This window comes from Homalodisca vitripennis, chromosome 3 (assembly GCF_021130785.1).
Source record: "Homalodisca vitripennis isolate AUS2020 chromosome 3, UT_GWSS_2.1, whole genome shotgun sequence".
Taxonomy (NCBI): Eukaryota; Metazoa; Arthropoda; class Insecta; order Hemiptera; family Cicadellidae; genus Homalodisca; species Homalodisca vitripennis.
Window position 1 is genome coordinate 194,140,001 of NC_060209.1, and position 21,059 is coordinate 194,161,059.

A 21,059-nucleotide genomic window follows, 5' to 3' on the forward strand; every position below is an offset into this window, starting at 1 on the left:
GAAGGACATGCCTCTTAGCGAACCAGAGTCTCTGGTGTCCTCAACTCGAAGGTGTGTTACAGACATTGAAGATGACTTCCTGCCAGTCATGAGGCTCCAGACACGCAGTAAGCTGAGGCCAGAGTCTCCAGAGGTGGTAGTTAGTGAAGGACATGCCTCTTAGCGAACCAGAGTCTCTGGTGTCCTCAACTCGAAGGTGTGTTACAGACATTGAAGATGACTTCCTGCCAGTCATGAGGTTCCAGAGGACAGGCAGCAGGTTGAGGCCAGAGTCTCCAGAGGTTTTAGTTAGTGAAGGACATGCCTCTTAGCGAACCAGAGTCTCTGGTGTCCTCAACTCGAAGGTGTGTTACAGACATTGAAGATGACTTCCTGCCAGTCGTGAGGCTCCAGACACGCAGTAAGCTGAGGCCAGAGTCTCCAGAGGTGTTAGTTAGTGAAGGACATGCCTCTTAGCGAACCAGAGTCTCTGGTGTCCTCAACTCGAAGGTGTGTTACAGACATTGAAGATGACTTTCCGCCAGTCGTGAGGCTCCAGAGGACAGGCAGCAGGCCGAGGCCAGAGTCTCCAGAGGTGGTAGTGAAGGACGAGCCTCTCAGCGAGCCAGAGTCTCCGATGTCTTCGTGTCCACCCTCTCCTTCACCTCCCCCCTCACCAGAACCGACAGCCCGGTCGTTTGCAGACTTCAAATATGAACACAAGCTTAAAGTGAGTAGTATTTTTTATTCATGCATCTAAGTTGTAATATGCTTCAGATAAATGAGTAAATTCATCTTGCATGTATTAACGAGTTTATTTAATGTGCAAAGTATGTATTCGTAAGTTAATAGTGATTGATTGACTGATGTTAGTTAATACAAATACTTGCAGTACTTGCACAGTCCTTGCAATATCATTATTAATAAAGAACATTTCAGCCTACTCCAAATAAGTATATTTTATGAATATTAAAACGCAGTATTTAATTGGAGAATCCACCTTTTTATATTTGGGACTTTCTGAAGGACATTAATCTATACAATTAGTCTAATTTCTGCTAGAACCGTAGAATAATTCTGTTCTTTATAACCATATCCGTAATCCCAGTGTAATTCAATATTTTCAAGCTCTCCTATAGAGATTCACCGCAGATCTGTCTACAATTTTAAATAATTAATAGTGAAAAATCCCAAAATCAAACAGACGGTTATGTATTCACGCTTGAAGATAGTGAGCAGTAAGTTAGATTTCAGACTAGAGTCACTCACTGACACGGCTGTAAATGATGAAGTGTCAGATATTGTTATCAGTCCTTTACAAGTGCTTCCTCTTCAGCTCCAAAACACTTGAAATGTAAACCGTTGGAAGCGTAAACCGTGCACTTAAGTATGTAAAAATTATAATGACCTTTCTAGTTGGGTTTCGTAATTTACACAACAAACAGGAAAACGTCAGCTAAACTAGCAATGAAGATCCAGCTGTAGTAACATATTGATCCACGGTGGAAGTGCTAACGTCTTCTGTAGCTAGAGATGTATCATAGTTTAACATGTTGGCCACAGTGGGTTGCATATTAGTACTATCCAGGATCTCCTAATGTTCAAACACTGACTTGTGTCTTAGTGAAGGTGTTAAGACTTGGGTTTACAACCAACTCTTGTGGTAATTTAGATGTAGGGCTGATAGATCAACGTAAACTTAATAGAAACAATTTTTCTGGTATTTCCCATGTCATTAATTATTCAGCACAAATACTGTTTCCAAACTATTTGCTCCTCATTTCATTTTGATGGTTAGTTTTATTCGCATTCAAGCGATGAAGTTTTACCCGTAGTTGATTACCATTACAATAGTTAATCTCCAACATTGATTCCCAAACACAAGGAGATTACAGCAATGTTTTATCATGTTTATTACAAGCACCGTACATCCACCATTTATTCATAGCTGGTAAACATTTGAATAATCTCTTAAAATCATTAATATATATATATTCAATAAAAAAAAAAACTGGCACTGAATTTTTTTAAGGGATCGCCGATATCATTAATTTCATAAGGTTCCAAAGAAGGATAATTTGCCACTAGCTTCATTAGTTTAAGATCAAATAAAATCATTTAATTGTGGATAAGAATATATATTGCATAGCAACATTTTTTTGTATTCATCCCACATCAAGGCCACATTCAAACTAACAACATTCAAACATTCACACTCCATTCATTCCATTCCAATTATGCCCAATTCCAGCGCTGGAGGCAGTTTCTTCATCGCATGGTCTCCCAGTTGAATGCCAGAAACTCATCAACACTGTAAAAAGCATTTGACGCCAGGCAGTTTTTAAACATCCTGGGCATTGAGGCTGCTCCGTCACGTATAAATAAAATATTTTAATCTTATTAATGATATTAATGTTTTAGATGAGTGAAACGTTGTTACTCATAGTAACGTCAAGTATAAATAACAAAATTTTAATCTTATGAATGATATTAATGTTTTAGATGAGTGAAACGTTGTTACTCATAGTAACGTCAAGTGTAAATAACAAAATTTTAATATCATTAATGATATTAATGTTTTAGATGTGTGAAACGTTGTGACTCATAGTATAGGTCCACAATAACATTGTTTTCTAATCACAAAAGTTTATACTTTTACAAATGACATGGGCTTTATAAAATACCTACGTATGATGAAGTAGGAAGATATGAATCATATATCAACTATTAATTATTAATTGTGAAGACTAATCACAAGATTAAGTGTGGTCTTATAATTGATTGCTGTGACAGTCAGGGCAGAGCCTGCTAAAGCAGCCGACCGCTGTGCTGATGACCAGGTCCAGCCTCGGCCACCATGTCGTCATGCCCAGTCTCAGCATCAAGCTGGAATCTCAGTCCTCTGGTGAGTTGCAGACCAGTGTTACCAACTGTTGTTTTTTAGTCATCGAATATAGTCATTTATTTTTTTATGATGGCACCAATCCTCCTTTACATCATTCTACAAGTAATTTAACAAACTTAGTAAGTCATTTATGTTATTAGCACTCTCCGCAGAATAAGAGCTTGAAAGACATCATGTAATATACTGTAATAAAAACAGTAGAGTAAAATGGAACAATATTTTAATACTTCACATTTTAAAAACTGATTTTTTATATTTTTAACAAATATTTAAGTATTTTACAGACCATTTCTTAAAGAGCTTATAAAGAAATTTATTAATTGAGTAATTACTATGTGAGCTATGAGTACAATATACCAGTTAGGAAATTGGTACATCGCTTTTGACCACTGTATTAAAACATTTTACATATGCTATCGCTGACTTTTCAATTTCAGTCAACAATAAGTCCTCCATTACATATGGTATTTTTATTATTGATATTTGGAAGAAATGTTATAAGAGTTATCACGTTCTTATAAAATTAATGACTATAACTTTCACAGTAATCTTATAGATTTACGTTCTTTTTTTTCTGTTCTTAATATATATACATGTACCCTACGGTACACCAAGAAAATCTTCCAACTGTATTGGACAATTACATCACAGCACGAACTGTGCAGAGCATAAATGAGTGACAGAATGTAGACTAGTTGTGTAAAACACGTGTAAACACGAGGCTTGAAGGTAATGTTCATGTTGTGTTGTTGTGAGATGCAAATGACAGCTGACGGATGACAAGTGACGGGCAGTCGTGTTAACTCATTCCTAAACACGACTCTTCAACGCCGTGACAACTGCTACAAATTACTAACCGTATTCGCTCTTCGTAAATTTCCAAACCGCTAACCGTGTAATTCCGAATCATTTAAAAATTATGACCATCTCCAAAAATAGCGTTTTTATGGCATTATTTGATTTTTAATTTGCAGCACTAAACAAATTCAATTATTTAAACTTTGAAATTAAAACCACGCACAAAACCTACACGAGGACTTCCAAAAAGTTATTTTGTAAACCCCCATTACATCGTTAAATGGACAAGAGGAATCACTTTTCTTTCTACTTACAGTGTACTTATTTACATGTAAGGTATTACATTACATAAACATACTGCAGCTTATCAATACATTTGTCGGGAAGATGTATTCTGGAGTTAGTGTTAAAGTATGTATAATTACAAGTTTAAGTGATGTAATATGTGGTTAATTTTTAAGTTCTGTCACTATTCCACTTCACCGAACGAATGCGTGAGAAGTAATTTATCATTTCTGACGTGCTATGAGTGGTATGATCACTTACTTAACCATTGGGAAGTTTGTAACATTGTATTTAAATCCATAATGCAATCACAGAACTCTTCTTCAGTGTTAAGAATGCGAATCAATCTTCCTTATATAATAAAGCCATCTTAGATTGAGTACATTTTTTGGCAGGATTTCCCTTGTATTAATGTAAAAACTCTTCTTTCTACTCAAGTATTGCTATAAGATATATATGCATTGATTTTTAATAAATGAGCACTAATTTTAGTTTTTTTTTAACTATTTATAACTATGAATGTTTTGTGGAATTGTGCACCTGATGAGACAATGAGAATGCCAATTCACCTGGCTTACACTATACTTTATATTTTGTAATCTAGGTCTCTCTGATATCAAAACAATGTAAATTGTTTGTTTTGAGTTTCTTCATTTTTTGAATCTCTTCAGACGAACATGGCTCCAGATTCCAGGAGTCAAGTCTGAGACAGTGTCAGATTCCATATGCTACACTAAGAGGAAGGTGAACTGGAGATAATCAACAATCATTTTAAATCAATCCTTCCCACCATGGCTACGTTATTTGTAACTCTTGTCCTTTTAGTATTTTTTTGTTCAATTAATCATAGTATGAGTCTCGTCCCTTGTATTTTCTCATACAAAGAAGAAATAGGTTACAATAGTAATAAACGTTAATAAAACAATACTTTTCCGAATGGTTTATTTTTTGGACGAGGCATTTCGAAACCAAAGGTTTCATCATCAGGCAACTACACAAATTTTGAGTATTGTTTTATTAACATTTAGTACTATTTCAAAATTTTTCCAATTGCTCCAAGGGTCTTCAAAGAAATAGGTTAGCAAAAAATTCATGAACTGATCTTCTGATAACATGTTGGTTTGGTTATCTAAATGCAAATGTGACAGAAATGGCCATATTCAAATAATTGTATCACAAAAAATAAAGCCTGTGTTGTAGTGGTAGCACGCTCGTCCACAAGTGAAATATCTTAATTTGAGTCCCAGAAGAGCAATTACTTTTTGTGGATCAATCTTTATTGAAATTAAATTACACTATTACCATTTGCACAGATTTAAATAAAGTTAATGTATAAAAAATAATCAATCAAGAAATGAAACTGGTTGTTATATTATGCCATACATCTGTAAATTTACCAATGTGACTACGTGCCCACAGCGAAGAGAGTTTAACATTTGAGATTAAAAGAACTACTGTAATATAAGTGGATATTTGTCACTCGGATGTTTAAGAGAACTGGTTTCAACATCAGTATTACCTCATGACTGTTTGTAGAAGCTAAAATTAACCAAACTGTGTATTTTGCAGGATTCACGTTACCACCTACCCCACCATCGTCAACGTCCAGCGACAGCGAAGGCAACGTGTCACCCTCTCACCCATCGTCTCCCGTGCCAGCTCCGGCTCGCAGACTGTTTCTGTCCCCAGCCAGTCACAGCCCTGCCTCCACCCGGCAGCCCATACAGACACCCCTCATCAGCAGTCAACCGGTGGGTCCCAGTTTCATTTTCATATATTTTGTTCAAGGCCATCAACACTAGCAATGGTCGATAGTTCTGATAAAAAGTGCTTTGGCTACGGACAAGATTCCAAAGTCTGACGTCTTATCGGATCTCTCTAGTATTTACAAGGCATGGTAATCGTCTTGATGTACCCTTCACAAGATTGGAAAAAATTAGATCTAGCCATACTATAATGTGTATTAGACTATATAATAAGTTACCACTCTCAACCAAAGATTTATCTTTTAGTCTCTTTAAATGTAAGTTACATAGATGGCTGGCTGCTCATCCCTTCTATAGTATCGATGAATTTTTAAACATGCCAAATTCTGAAATTAATGTTTTGTAAGTTTGTTATATATGTAAGATTTATTTATTTTATTTATTGACTATTTATTTTAGTTTATTATTTAGTTTAAGATTTTATTTGATATTTATCAATGTTATTTTAATTCAAGAATTAGGTATAGCAAAAATGATGTTTTATATTATCAATTTACACTAGTTAGTCCTACCTAAGTAGTATAAACATTAACTATGACAAGTTATGATTTGTAACATAAAATGATGACCATGTCGATTGCTATATGCCTAAAGACAATAAAGATTTTGATTTGATTTGATTTGATCTCTCTCCAAACTATTCATTAAATCAACCAATAGTACTGTTGCTTTTCTGTTATTCTTACTAAAATGCATAAAATCGCATAAAACTGATGTACACTAATGCCAGGTTAAGGTACTTGTAAAACATTGACCTTTCAGTAAATACAGCAATGTAACGTAATTATTTGATTGAAAAAAGTAATTACACATCAGTAGGTTAACTCTGTATTTCGAGAAGAACCCTGGTGTAGATAATAGAGAGACAATCCTGGTATGTTACAGAAAGGGTCAACAGGGGTGCTGATGTTGACAGAGGAGGAGAAGAGGACACTGCTCGCGGAAGGTTACCCCATCCCTACGCGGCTACCCCTCACCAAAGCTGAGGAGAAGTCTCTCAAGAAAATTAGGAGAAAAATAAAAAATAAAGTATGTTTATCTCTAAGCAAAGATGTATAAATTATTATTATTTTAACTTTTAACATAATTCATATAGAGATTTTGTGGTGTTTAAGTGTAAAGAACCCAAAATTAAAGTAAAGATTTTAATTTTGGGTGAAAAATATCCTCATGGTATGTGCAACCATGTTCTATAAAAGAAATTGTCCGATAGATAAGCCCAGCTAGTATTACAATTGACCACTCTGGTGGATTCTGTTGATTGGTCTAATCTCGGTCAGACATCTAGTTTATCTTAGTACGTTGCAGACCACAGAAAATAGGCTATGCACAACTGTCCTTGACACAGTCTGATAGACAAGTCTAGCTAGTATTACAGTTGACTACTCTGGTGGATTCTGTTGATTGGTCCGATCTCAGTCAGACATCTAGTTTATCTTACTAGGTTGCAGACCACAGAAAATAGGCTATGCACAACTGTCCTTGGCACAGTCTGATAGACAAGTCTAGCTAGTATTAAAATTGAGAACACTGGAGGATTCTGTTGTTTGGTCCAATCTCAGTCAGACATCTAGTTTATCTTACTAGGTTGCAGACCACAGAAAATATGCACAACTGTCCTTGGCACAGTCTGATAGACAAGTCTAGCTAGTATTAAAATTGAGAACACTGGAGGATTCTGTTGTTTGGTCCAATCTCAGTCAGACATCTAGTTTGAATTTTCTCCTCATAGATCTATTTTATTTCAAAGCTCACAAAGCTACTGATAAATAGACTAAAATTTGTTCAAAAACAGATATATGGTGGAAATGTCTATATGGTTCAGGTATCAGGTAGGTAATAAAACTTATAATAGATCATTAAAAGGTTTAAGACTCCTAAATTTCAAATTTTAAGAGTTAAAATATTAAGTTGTGTATGGTTAGCCAGGCAGTAAAAAATATTATTAAAAAATAGGGATTTAATGGTGCTAATATCCATGGTACATTAGCCACCCTCCTGACTGCCTGGTTGTCGTAGATAAGTGCACAAGAGAGCCGGCGCAAGAAGAAAGAGTACATGGATGCACTGGAGAGGAAAGTGGAGCTCTTATCATCCGAGAACTCGGAGTTCCGCAAGAAAATAACAAACCTGGAGGACACCAACTGTTCGCTGATGAGTCAGCTGCACAAGCTTCAAGCTCTGGTCGCACGCACACACGTGAGTATCAGCTGATCTTTTGATACAGGAGAAAACATGGGGGGGGAATAATTGTTGTGTCCACAACGTACACACAAGTGGAAGATTCTAATAGTCATCACTAATAGCGTAAATCCTGTAACTATAATTTTTAAATGACCTTATCGTGTATATTTTAACTGCTTTACAAAAGAGCTGTTAGTGTCGCCAGGATTACGGCGTTCACTTTGAAACAAATGATTGACCAGGTAGGTGTACTGCTTGATAGTCGCTGGTCACCAATAGAGAGCAATTGATTGTTGGGTAATTTCACTTGAAGCCACAGCCGGTGATGCCAGTAAGTCGTAATGGTTCACTGCCACAACTCTCACTCGGTTTCGTCACAGTCTACTCTTCCATTCGTGTGAAGTTGGATAACGTTACAAGTTCCCTTTGTGTACAAATTATACATGAACAATATGCGACTGGTTTGAAAGTAACCCTTAAAAAAAAACTTTTTATGTAAAATGTAACATTTCATCTACAATAATGTTATTTGGTCATGATCAAAGTGTTAGTACTACTGAAGATGATTTAATAAATATCTCAGGCTATCGCACACCACGTCCGGCGCACAATTGCTTAATTTGTAGGGTAAATTAATTTTTAGATACTCCTTGGAGTACATAAACATTGAAAAAACATTTGAAATAATTTTTTTTGTAAAATTGTGAAGTCTACATACTTTAATTAATACATTTAACATAAAAATACTATTACGGTATTTGCCATTATTAATGAAAAAAAATCGGCGACAAATAAAAAAGTCCGGAAATAAGCCTTTGTCATGAACGTGTTAAGATGGTTTTGTAGATTTTTGCATAATTTTTCTTACTATAAATTGAGTTGTATACATGATCTAAATTATACAATCAATTTAAAACAGATGTATTGCTAGATTCGAATCTCTTAGGTACAACAAGTTAGTATCATTGGAAAGTTTTATTAATACTGATTCGTTCATAAATCAGCAGTTTGGTAAACCCAACAAGCTAATCTGTGTCATGCCTTTTAAGACAAGAAAGCGTTTTGTGTCTTAGGTTTTACGCTCATCAATCAATAGCAAGTACACGATACATGTTAGAACAAGATTAGGAAGAACCTTCTAGTAATCATTCTATTCGCAAGTGGTACTTGAATTTCAAGAGAAATGGGTGGATTTGTAGCAAGAAATCAACATCGGTAGGTCTTAAATTGAAAAAAGTGTTTTACCACTTAAATCGCAAATTCTATTATCAGATATAATAAAGAGCTTGGAATGATATAGAAAACAGTTTACCTAAATGTCTCAAACCCAAACCCAAACCTTACAAAGTTCAACTTCTTCAAGCACTAAAATCAAATGAATATCTGCGAAGACTTTCTTAGTGTGAGAATATGCCGGAAGGAATGTAAAATCAGAATTCTGTAAATTGTTCAGTGGCAGTAAAGCTAAATTCCACTTTTGTGTTGAATTGTACAGAAGATGTCAGAATTGGTAGATTGCAGCTTAAATTGAACATGTGCACAATTCTGCAAAACTTTTGTGGTATCACACTAACACTTCAGAGTGTACTGCTGTTTTCTTCTTTCTTAAAGAAACAAAAAAAGATATGCCTTTGATACATTAACACTACCTCCTTCCAGAAATAAACCAAGATAGATAAACTTTGACACATTTGTTAAAAATAAACAAGATCTGCAAAAAAATGTATTTATTAGTCAAGATAGTCTTGATTACAGAGGATTCGAGTCACTTCAATCTGTAAAAATTCATCCCTGTGGGGATTTCCTTGTTGGGATCAGTCAAGGAAAAAGTGGTCACACCACCAAAAAGCCTGACACCAGCAGCTTACCATATAGGCTGTGGTTCAAAAACTACTAACTCAGTAAACCAGAATATCAACTTGACTCTTGTAAAGGTCAGACTGCTAAGAACTGGATTCACACAGAATTTGCCCGTGATGAACTTTTGTGATATCACGTATAAAATAAACCATCTAAAAATAAACTTCAAACAAAGGACGTATAAAATGTTTGGCATCTTCGTAGTTGATGTTTTGATTCATCTATAGTTTTCATTTGTCAATTAAATTGTGTGAACTTTTTAAATAATTTAAACTACTGCTTAGTTTGATTTCAAGAAGTTTGAACAATTCCTTTAAAGAACACCATTGGTTTTAAAAAATATTAGGAACAAGGAAAACAAATTTGAGCAAAATAATTATGCTCTGAACATTTTTTGAACACCAAGGAAGTACTTCAACCATGGGAAATATAAACAGGTGTATTTGTAAATAGTATTAAATGTTAATAAAACAAAACTTTCCAATATGGTTTATTTTTTGGATGAGGCCTTTTGAAAACAAAGGTTTCATCATCAGGCAACTCCACAAAAACATATTTGGAGTCACTTGATGATGAAACCTTTGGTTTCAAAATGCCTCATCCAAAAAATAAACTGTATTGGAAAGTTTTGTTTTATTCAAATTTAATACTATTTAAAGTTTTTCCAATTGCTCCAAGAGTCTTCAAGGTGTATTTGTGTTATTTAGTGTTCAGTGTAACATCCTCAGCCTATTTAGAGGTTCTGGAACGGGAGCAACGTTTGCTGAGGATTTCACATACTTTGAATTGACAGATTCTCCATTGGGATGATAACAGATGTTTATGGTTGTGATTGTGAATGTTGTAAATTTGTAGTGAAACCTTATCGGCTGTGATAAAGGCTACCTTCCCCTCAGTTGGTTCTTGGCGGGAGATAGTTTTGTCAACAAGGAGTCGCGTTCTTTGTGTCTTACACGAGATATGGGCTACAGTGTAGGCTTGCAGCTTGTAATGAAATTGAGGAACAAAGCTACACAAGCTTGTTGTTTTCTTTTACTATTGAAATGAATATTGAAGGTTGCAACTCAAAACTAGATAAATTACAGTTATAAATGCACAATTACAATGTTACATTTTTTGTAACACAATGTCACTACCCCTCAGCAAATAGTTATAAAAAATAGTATATTAATGGTATACAGTGTAAGAAATTAAAACTATTAGCTATCTTTATCACAGGCTTGTTAATCATTATTAACAATCATAAATAACTTGTAAATGGACAAATGTTTATTATTAGATTTAATGTTAACCTTTTTAATTACAAGCCATTTTAGACAAAATGTATGAGTTTCGTAAACAACAACTCCATAACTAGACTATTTTTAAAGTTATCAAGCTAATTCTTTTTTGTTTTACTTCTTATTAAATTTAGTTTGCAGAAATATAAAAGAACTAAATATATTATAATATCTTGAAAATTATTGTTTTTTTTATATATTTATATAATATATAAAATAATTAAACATTTAAAAAATATAAGTTTGGAGATGAAAAAACCTTTGATACAAAAATACATCTTCATTACATGTTATATTTAATTCCTTATCTAAGGAAACAAAAACTGTAGGACTACTTTATTTACAAGTGGAGTAACATAAATTTTTGTAAGGACGTGTCATTTCTCCTTTTTGTCATTTCTATGCAATAAAATTTAATACAAGCTTTGAAATTCATACTACTAAACATAAAACATAAAGGCACAGTTGTTTCTGATAAAATAATTAAAACTGTTTATAGCACATATTAATAAAACTAAAAGACTTTTTAAATACAATATTTACATCAGTAGAAAACTGTTTTCGGAAATGTCAATATAGCTGTCACTCAAACCGTCGTCACTGCCCACATCCACGCCACTTACAACTAAGTTACTAATCGGTGTATTTTTTATTACGGGGGACTTTGAACGATTCCTTTTACTCATTTTCAAATATAATAAATAGCAAACTAAAATTTAACTGCCGTACTTTATACCGTTTTAACCTTAAAGTGTGAAGCAGGGTAGAATATTCACAACATAGCGAAATACAGCTGTCTGCGGCAATCAGTGAACAATCAGCTCAGATAAATTGCAATTTCTCAATCAAAGACTGACTAAATACAAAGTCAAAACTTTACAAACTAAAATATTTCAATGCAATATCATTTTCAAGACATTTTACACAATGCTTTAGCCTAGTGGCAAAACATTATTTCAGCTTGTTTTTACTTACACAACAAAGTTTTCAGGTACTTAAAAGTGTAACAGGGACATATTAACAAACCACTTACAGATTCAGACGTGGAGAAAGGTTGTATCTTAGAAAATATAGACCTCATAGTTAGAAGTGACACAAAGTCTGCGGTGGATTGTAGCGGTAACAAGGCACAGTTATTATTGTTCTATTGTTACTGTAGCCAACACAACCTGTTAGCTGATACTGTCGTGTTTTTGATTCATTGAGAGAAACGTGATTTGCAGAAGCCGGAAAAATCTTACATAAACACAAATAGAGGTGGATAACTACATGCTTACAACTCGAATTTCTTGCGATAAAAAACACAACAATACATAATATTGTTACCAGTGAGCCATCTTGTTATCCTAATGTTGTATTTGCATATTTTTTTATCACTAATGGATGATTTAGTCTAATATCTGCCACAATTGGTTCAATGCAGTATTAATTGTATTCTGATTACCAATTCTTTTGTGTTAAGCTACGTTTATAAAAATTATTTTACAATGGATTCAAAGCATTGCATTGATTATAAGCTGAAGGTAGGATGGAAACAAAATTGTAACTTTAACTTTATCGCTACTTACTGTTCACCTCTTACTATTTCCTACATTCTATTACAGAGAACCTCCACACAAAACACACGTGAGGACAGCTAGAATACGAAAAATACATTGACTTTTGCTAAAATCATTAAATGTTTTGTTTGTATCTGTGTTCCAGAATCTGACGTCACATTCAAGGAGTGCCAAGTAGTATAGAATCTGAGATGTGTCTCACAACCATTTGTAAATATAGGTGAGTCCAAACACAACTGCATATTAGAATGCTTTCATATAACAATATCAGGATCGTACATATAACCGTGTAAGTCCATTCTCATGTGAGGTTTAACAGCAATTTTATTCAGAAGCTGTATTCTTATAGAGAATGACAGTTTTTAAGGAAATTATTGAATAATTCTTCACATAAAAGTGCAAGTGTTCTTTGTTTGGAGTTACTAAAAACACAACAGTTTTGATGAGAGCGTAAATCTTAACACTAGATGTCTTTTTTATCTATATTTCAAAACAATAGTCTAGACGGGGCCAAATCGAAAATGTATACAGTAGTGATGGGACTATTGACTATGTTTTATGACCGACTAGTGACTAGTCGGCTACATTCAAAAACTGCCTAGACTATTCGTAAAAACTAGTTGACTAGTTTTTCTTGTCTTGACTTGAAAAGAAGTCTACTGTTGTCAATGATAATTAATTCTAGTCATCAGTCATAATCGCCCTTATAGAGCAACACTATTTGGAACTATCTTTAGCTGATAGCTAAAAAACCTCTCTCCCCTTCTGTGAGAAATTTTAAAAATGTATTTTCAGATACGTATTATTTGGAAAAAAGTAAATATATGTGCTAGCAATGCCAGTCCCTTCTAAACAACTTTTTCAATTGCCGAACAAGTAGCAAATGATTGAAGGAGAAGACTTGTCCCAAAAAATGTTCATAGAATATTGTTTTTACATTCTAATACAAAATAAAAATAATATAATTCACACCAATGATGTAGCGTACTGTAAAGTGAATACAAAGGAATTTTGTAATTTAATATTGACAAATACAAGTACCGCGTTACAAAACTTGAGCATTTTCTTTAATATACCCAATTTATATTTTTAATTATGAGAGTAAACTTTGGTAGGTAGAAAAACTAATGACTAAATTTATACTGAATTAAACTAGTCGATTAATTGTGATATCTTAGGGTTTTCATTACTATGAAATTGAACAAGTTTACATCTTTACTGTATAAATAACTAGCTGTCAGTTGACTAAATTTAGTAGTCGTCAATGTTTCAAGTAAACGCTACAGTACATTGAAAACACAATGTAACTCATATTACTAATAACTAGTAGTTCAACTAAGACTAGTCAAATCAAATCAACCAACTAGTCGACTACTTTTGGCACTAGTAGAATAAACAGGTAGTCGACTAGTCGTTTAACCCAACACTAGTAAACAGTTCTCCTTCTCAAATCTGTTATTAGCACTTGTGTAACAAATATACAAAAGGGAAATTTTACTATTCACTTACAGTCTCTCGTAATTACCTGTTATCGTATGATGTATATACTATATTACTAAAATTAAAATGGATAATTCTGTTACTGAGCCCAGTATGTGGTGTTCACAGGGAGGATAAGCCGGTAGTCTTCCACCCGCAACAATGTACAAAGCAGGGACATCTTTGCCTGGCCTACAGGTACGCTTTAGTGTTATACTGAATATTCTAGGACTGTTTATTTCCGTACATAATCAAGAACGATTGAAAACTGTGATGTTACACAGTTCAGATATCGTGTTGTTTAACTGGACTAAATTAAATTATAAAAGCAAAAGCTTCTCTCTGGAACACATAAAAAGTTTTAGAATGTTTATAATACATGTATACAAAATATCTGTGTTTTATTGAAATAGGGATAATGAACAAAATATTATTTCACCATAATTAGTGAACGAGATATCACTTCCTAAGGAAGCTTCCTAATAATTACACTGTAGAATCATTATTTTTGGTCCACCAATAAAGTCAAATACGCCAACGATACCATTGGAATTTAGTGCGTGTAGCTGATTTTGTAAATGAGCTCTATGAACGAACTGACCACTGCAATAAAGAAGAATAATTCAAAAGCAGTATTTCTTGGGTATTTTATAGCGTTTATGCCCATTTTATCACAGCTTGTCAGTTGGCATAATTTTAAGTTGATTTAATTGAAATCAGCATATTGTAATCACTTTCATGACAAAATTTCTGAGAGATCTTTTTCATTTGTGCCAATCATGGTTCCTAGAATCCATAACAACCATAACACGAAAATGATTGTTTTACATATTACAAAGGCCGTTTATTTCAACTTCCGATCTCGCCATGACGGCCAGACACGTGACAGGTCCGCGGTGTGCACAGTAGTCGATCGCGCATATTCCCCGCTACAACATTTGTCACTGCCCAATTCAAGTAGCTAGTTTGCACTAAGCAGATGTCACGTAAACAAGGCCGCTTCTATTGATTCTCCTGCCAAATGTGAACTGAAGAGTTTTATTCATTTCCTGTAAGCAGAAGGGACAAGTGCAGCAGCAATCTATCGGAGAATGTTCCTGTGTTTACGGAGAAAACATTATGAATGATGGTGTTGTAACATGAGTGGTGTAGAAAGCCAAAGGTGTTGACTGACACCCACAAAAATCGACAAATGGCCTCAGCTTTCATATTTCTCGAATTGATCCTTGAATTTGACATTCGGCCATCTTTAAACTTTTGACATGATTCACAAACAACGCCATCACTAGCATTAGCAAAACTATTCCCTTCTGCTTGCAGGAAATGAATAAAGCTCCTCAATTCATATTTGGTGGGAGAATCAATAGAGGAAAAACATGATTTTTCATGGTACTGCTGATTTTATATGTAAATCTTACAAATATATTTGTTTAATACATATACTATACTTTGGGAGTAAGTTTTAATTTAATGTTAGTTGATATGTGAATTTTATCACAAAATTTAGCCCCACTGTATAATTATGTTGCTATATGATCACCTATTATTAATTTTGTTTAGCTATACTAAAGATTCTGTTAGTTTATTTTTTGTCATTACATACAGGAATAAAGACTAACTGAAAAGGTGATTTATTTTTCCATAAAGGAGAAGCGTAGGTGCCTACGTTTAGTGTTTGTGAAACAGAACTAGATATTGTTACATGAAGGAGAAGCGTAGGTGCCTATGTTTAGTATTGTGAAACAGAACTAGATATTGTTACATGAATGAAAAGCGTAGGTGCCTACGTTTAGTATTGTGGAGCAGAAATTGATATTGTTACATGAAGGAGAAGCATAGGTGCCTATGTTTAGTATTGTGAAACATAAATTGATATTTGTTACATTTGTTTATATATTGTCATTATGCACAGGGATAAGATTAACTGAGAACTTGTTATTGTTGCAGGAAGGAGAAACGTTGGTGCCTACGTTTAGTGTTTGTGATTGTGATGATCAGAGAACTGTTCTGGACACAACTTAAATATGTTTATATATTGTCCATTATGCACAGGGATAAGATTAACTGAGAACTTGTTATTGTTGCAGGAAGGAGAAACGTTGGTGCCTACGTTTAGTGTTTGTGATTGTGATGATCAGAGGACTGTTCTGGACACAACTTAAATTTGTTTATATATTGTCATTATGCACAGGGATAAGATTAACTGAGAACTTGTTTATTGTTGCAAGAAGGAGAAACGTTGGTGCCTACGTTTAGTGTTTTTGTGATTGTGATGATCAGAGAACTGTTCTGGACACAACTTAAATATGTTTATATATTGTCATTATGCACGAGGGATAAGATTAACTGAGAACTTGTTATTGTTTGCAGGAAGGAGAAACGTTGGTGCCTACGTTTAGTGTTTGTGATTGTGATGATCAGAGAACTGTTCTGGACACAACTTAATAAATTTGTTTATATATTGTCATTATGCACAGGGATAAGATTAACTGAGAACTTGTTATTGTTGCAGGAAGGAGAAAAGTTGGTGCCTACGTTTAGTGTTTGTGATTGTGATGATCAGAGAACTGTTCTGGACACAACTTAAATATGTTTATATATTGTCATTATGCACAGGGATAAGATTAACTGAGAACTTGTTATTGTTGCAGGAAGGAGAAACGTTGGTGCCTACGTTTAGTGTTTGTGATTGTGATGATCAGAGAACTGTTCTGGACACAAACTTAAATATGTTTATATATTGTCATTATGCACAGGGATAAGATTAACTGAGAACTTGTTATTGTTGCAGGAAGGAGAAACGTTGGTGCCTACGTTTAGTGTTTGTGATTGTGATGATCAGAGAACTGTTCTGGACACAACTTAAATATGTTTATATATTGTCATTATGCACAGGGATAAGATTAACTGAGAACTTGTTATTGTTGCAGGAAGGAGAAACGTTGGTGCCTACGTTTAGTGTTTGTGATTGTGATGATCAGAGAACTGTTCTGGACACAACTTAAATATGTTTATATATTGTCATTATGCACAGGGAATAAGATTAACTGAGAACTTGTTATTGTTGCAGGAAGGAGAAACGTTTGGTGCCTACGTTTAGTGTTTGTGATTGTGATGATCAGAGAACTGTTCTGGACACAAACTTAAATATGTTTATATATTGTCATTATGCACAGGGATAAGATTAACTGAGAACTTGTTATTGTTGCAGGAAGGAGAAACGTTGGTGCCTACGTTTAGTGTTTTGTGATTGTGATGATCAGAGAACTGTTCTGGACACAACTTAAATATGTTTTATATATTGTCATTATGCACAGGGATAAGATTAACTGAGAACTTGTTATTGTTGCAGGAAGGAGAAACGTTGGTGCCTACGTTTAGTGTTTGTGATTGTGATGATCAGAGGACTGTTCTGGACACAACTTAAATTTGTTTTATATATTGTCATTATGCACAGGGATAAGATTAACTGAGAACTTGTTATTGTTTGCAGGAAGGAGAAACGTTGGTGCCTACGTTTAGTGTTTGTGATTGTGAATGATCAGAGAACTGTTCTGGACATAACTTAAATATGTTTATATATTGTCATTATGCACAGGGATAAGATTAACTGAGAACTTGTTATTGTTGCAGGAAGGAGAAACGTTGGTGCCTACGTTTAGTGTTTGTGATTGTGATGATCAGAGGACTGTTCTGGACACAACTTAAAATTTGTTTATATATTGTCATTATGCACAGGGATAAGATTAACTGAGAACTTGTTATTGTTGCAGGAAGGAGAAGCGTTTGGTGCCTACGTTTAGTGTTTTGTGATTGTGATGATCAGAGAACTGTTCTGGACACAACTTAAATATGTTTATATATTGTCATTATGCACAGGATAAGATTAACTGAGAACTTGTTATTGTTGCAGGAAGGAGAAGCGTTGGTGCCTACGTTTAGTGTTTGTGATTGTGATGATCAGAGAACTGTTCTGGACACAACTTAAATATGTTTATATATTGTCATTATGCACAGGGATAAGATTAACTGAGAACTTGTTATTGTTGCAGGAAGGAGAAACGTTGGTGCCTACGTTTAGTGTTTGTGATTGTGATGATCAGAGAACTGTTCTGGACACAACTTAAATATGTTTATATATTGTCATTATGCACAGGGATAAGATTAACTGAGAACTTGTTATTGTTGCAGGAAGGAGAAACGTTGGTGCCTACGTTTAGTGTTTGTGATTGTGATGATCAGAGAACTGTTCTGGACACAACTTAAATTTTCCATCCGAGATCGTTTATGTAGTGTAGTCGAATTTTAATATATTGATTATATATTTTAAGAAAATGTTTCTTATATATTGTTAATAATTGAACAGATAATATATATTTATATTCCAAATATGATATATTTTTTGGGATATTGATCATAGTGTAGTAGAAACGAGTCAAGTGACTTACAAGGAGAACTCTGTGTTTTATTTATTTCATTGGACCATTAGAGATTTTATTAAAGAAATGTGTATTTTTTAAAGATCTATACATTTTTGTGAAATTTGTATGTTATGTTTGTTAGATTAATTCTTTAAAGATTGCTCAACAATATTTAGCAAAAATTTTAATTTATATTTAAAAGCTATATTAAGTATTTTTTAATTAATGCAATAACCAATTGTTGGCTGTGTATTAAATTAGTAATTAATAATTATTTATTAAATTAATTATCTACATAGTTGAGTCAGTTAAAGGCATAAATATAATTATTTTCAAAGCTTCTACGTTTAGAGTAGTTATGAAACTAGCGATTTTTTATTACATGTAAGTAAACTAATTATATAACGACCTTTTACAGAGATTTATTACCTGCAACATTTTATCTATTCCCATATATAGAATTTTACAAAAAAAGTTGGCACCACTGGTATGTGGACAATATGCTAAGTAGATCTACTTGGCGACTTTAATGTATCGTACAACTCCTTTGTATTTGCAGTTAAATACAAAGTTCAGTTGTATTGTATAATTTATTATGCCAGTTATGCAGCTTGTATGCGTTGAGTAAGTGATGTTTTTATTGGTGTTGCAATAATTATTTCAATTTTATTTTTTTAAAGTGCAATTTTTAATCCCATTTATTTAAATTGTTATTTTTTGTGTTTAATCTGTCTGAGGCCAGAATCAGAATCAAACATATTTATTTTGTTTTGTACATACATACAAAAAGTGTCAATATATACATTTTTTAAATACATTAAAATATACAATTCCAATGACTCAAAGAAATAATGTTTCTTAAGGTTCGACTTCAAGCCTCTCTCCACAAGTAGTGGTGTGGCTGTACTCGGCCGTTACAATAAATTTATTTAAATTAAATATCTCTATTACATATCTCATATTATGTTCTGTAAATACAATAATGTTTAGTTTTATTTTGTCCAATATTTCTAATAATTCTTTCTTTTTACTCTAGGTGTTGTATATTTAGATGAAAGATAGAGAAACTTGCTAATTGAAAATTATTAGTGGAAATTGTGGATTACGCTTAATCTAGAGGTGTGTCTAAATTTGACTTGAGTTAATTGTCGGGCAGGAGTTTAAATGAAAAAGCTCGAGTTCCACTAGAATAACTCCACTTATAATGCTAGGTTCATGTTTAGAGCCATTTGCTGAAACGACTTGATGTAGAGAAAATGGAATGTTAATCGTTTTATCTTCCTCAAGTAGACACATTGTACTCTATTACGCAATCCTTAGTGATTTTAAAAATTCAAGGTGGGAAAGTCCATTTCTTCAAACTCTTGTGGAATTTCTGTTGAAGGGTACTACATAGACAATAATTTGTATACTTCACTGAAATCCTGTGAGGTTCTTAATGAAATGGTCTGGTTTTATCTAATCTCTTGAACTTGTTAGTTCAGTTCGGATAGGCTCTGATAATGTATTAGTGGATCATTTACCTTGCCTGGTTTTGAACTCAGGTTTGTGATATATGTACTAGGTTCCTGGAGTATACACTAGGATATCTGAAGTATACACTAGGATATCTGAAGTATAAACTAGGATATCTGGGATATACACTAGGATATCTGAGGTATACACTAGGATATCTGAGGTATACACTAGGATATCTGAGGTATACACTAGAATGTCTGGGATATACACTAGGATATCTGAGGTATACACTAGGATATCTGAGGTATACACTAGGATATCTTAGGTATACACTAGGATATCTTAGGTATACACTAGGATCTCTGGAAGTATACACTAGGTTATAAAGAAATTATTGGCTTAATTGCAGTTTAAAATATGGGATTAGGTAAAATGTTTCATTACTCAATATCTTCTAAAATCCAAAATTCCGTATAACTAACAATATGACCAACAATTAGTTATTGTTTTATATTGTTATGATAGTCACTGTTATTAATTCATTGATTTAAAAGTTTCCACTGCAGTGTCTTAACATGCCTGTTTTGTGGTTGTACTGATCTGTGCCTTGCTTTAGCTAGCTGGTGTTAATTTTCCTGTGTACAAAACATCAGTTTTTAACATTTTCTTTCAAGCAGGCAATGTTTTACAAATTTTTAATTTCACATTTAACTTCTGAAGTACTGTTACTGTTAAAACTAAAAGACAATTATTCCGCTTTTTAGCGAAAAAATGTTTAGCCAATAACATAAAAATCTGAATACCAGTAACATAAAAATTTGTATAATTTTAAAATGAATTTAATTTTTAATTTTTTAAATTTTATTTGGCAAAATGTTATAAGTTTTAAATCAACAGTTGCTTTTCTGAAATACATGATGGGAATACTCTGAATCCTGAGATGGTAATGATAAAGGAAATAGGAGGTTTGAGTGGATGTGGAGTGAGTTTTATGGTTTTATCCTGTAAAGTCAAATGTGCAAAGTCTGGTAAACTGTATCCTGGCAACAGTATGTATCATCATTCCTGAACTACTCTCTGATTAA

General features: G+C 33.5%; 1 protein-coding gene across 3 annotated transcripts in view; it reads left to right on the top strand.

Moving 5' to 3' along the window:
* The window catches only part of LOC124357958 (cyclic AMP response element-binding protein A-like), a 191,802-nt gene extending 170,960 nt beyond the window's left edge, over positions 1–20,842 (top strand). For 2 of the 3 annotated variants that reach the window (XM_046810125.1, XM_046810127.1), the window contains 8 exons: positions 501–709; positions 2,773–2,884; positions 5,537–5,718; positions 6,619–6,762; positions 7,753–7,932; positions 12,762–12,836; positions 14,225–14,293; positions 16,043–16,126. In XM_046810125.1, coding sequence (XP_046666081.1) covers positions 501–709; positions 2,773–2,884; positions 5,537–5,718; positions 6,619–6,762; positions 7,753–7,932; positions 12,762–12,794 — 860 coding nt within the window. In that variant the 3' untranslated portion in view covers positions 12,795–12,836; positions 14,225–14,293; positions 16,043–16,126. Of the gene's footprint in view, positions 1–500; positions 710–2,772; positions 2,885–5,536; positions 5,719–6,618; positions 6,763–7,752; positions 7,933–12,761; positions 12,837–14,224; positions 14,294–16,042; positions 16,127–18,286 lie in introns of those variants that run through there. The other variant, XM_046810126.1, reaches the window with a different exon arrangement.
* Positions 20,843–21,059: the final 217 nt, after the last annotated feature.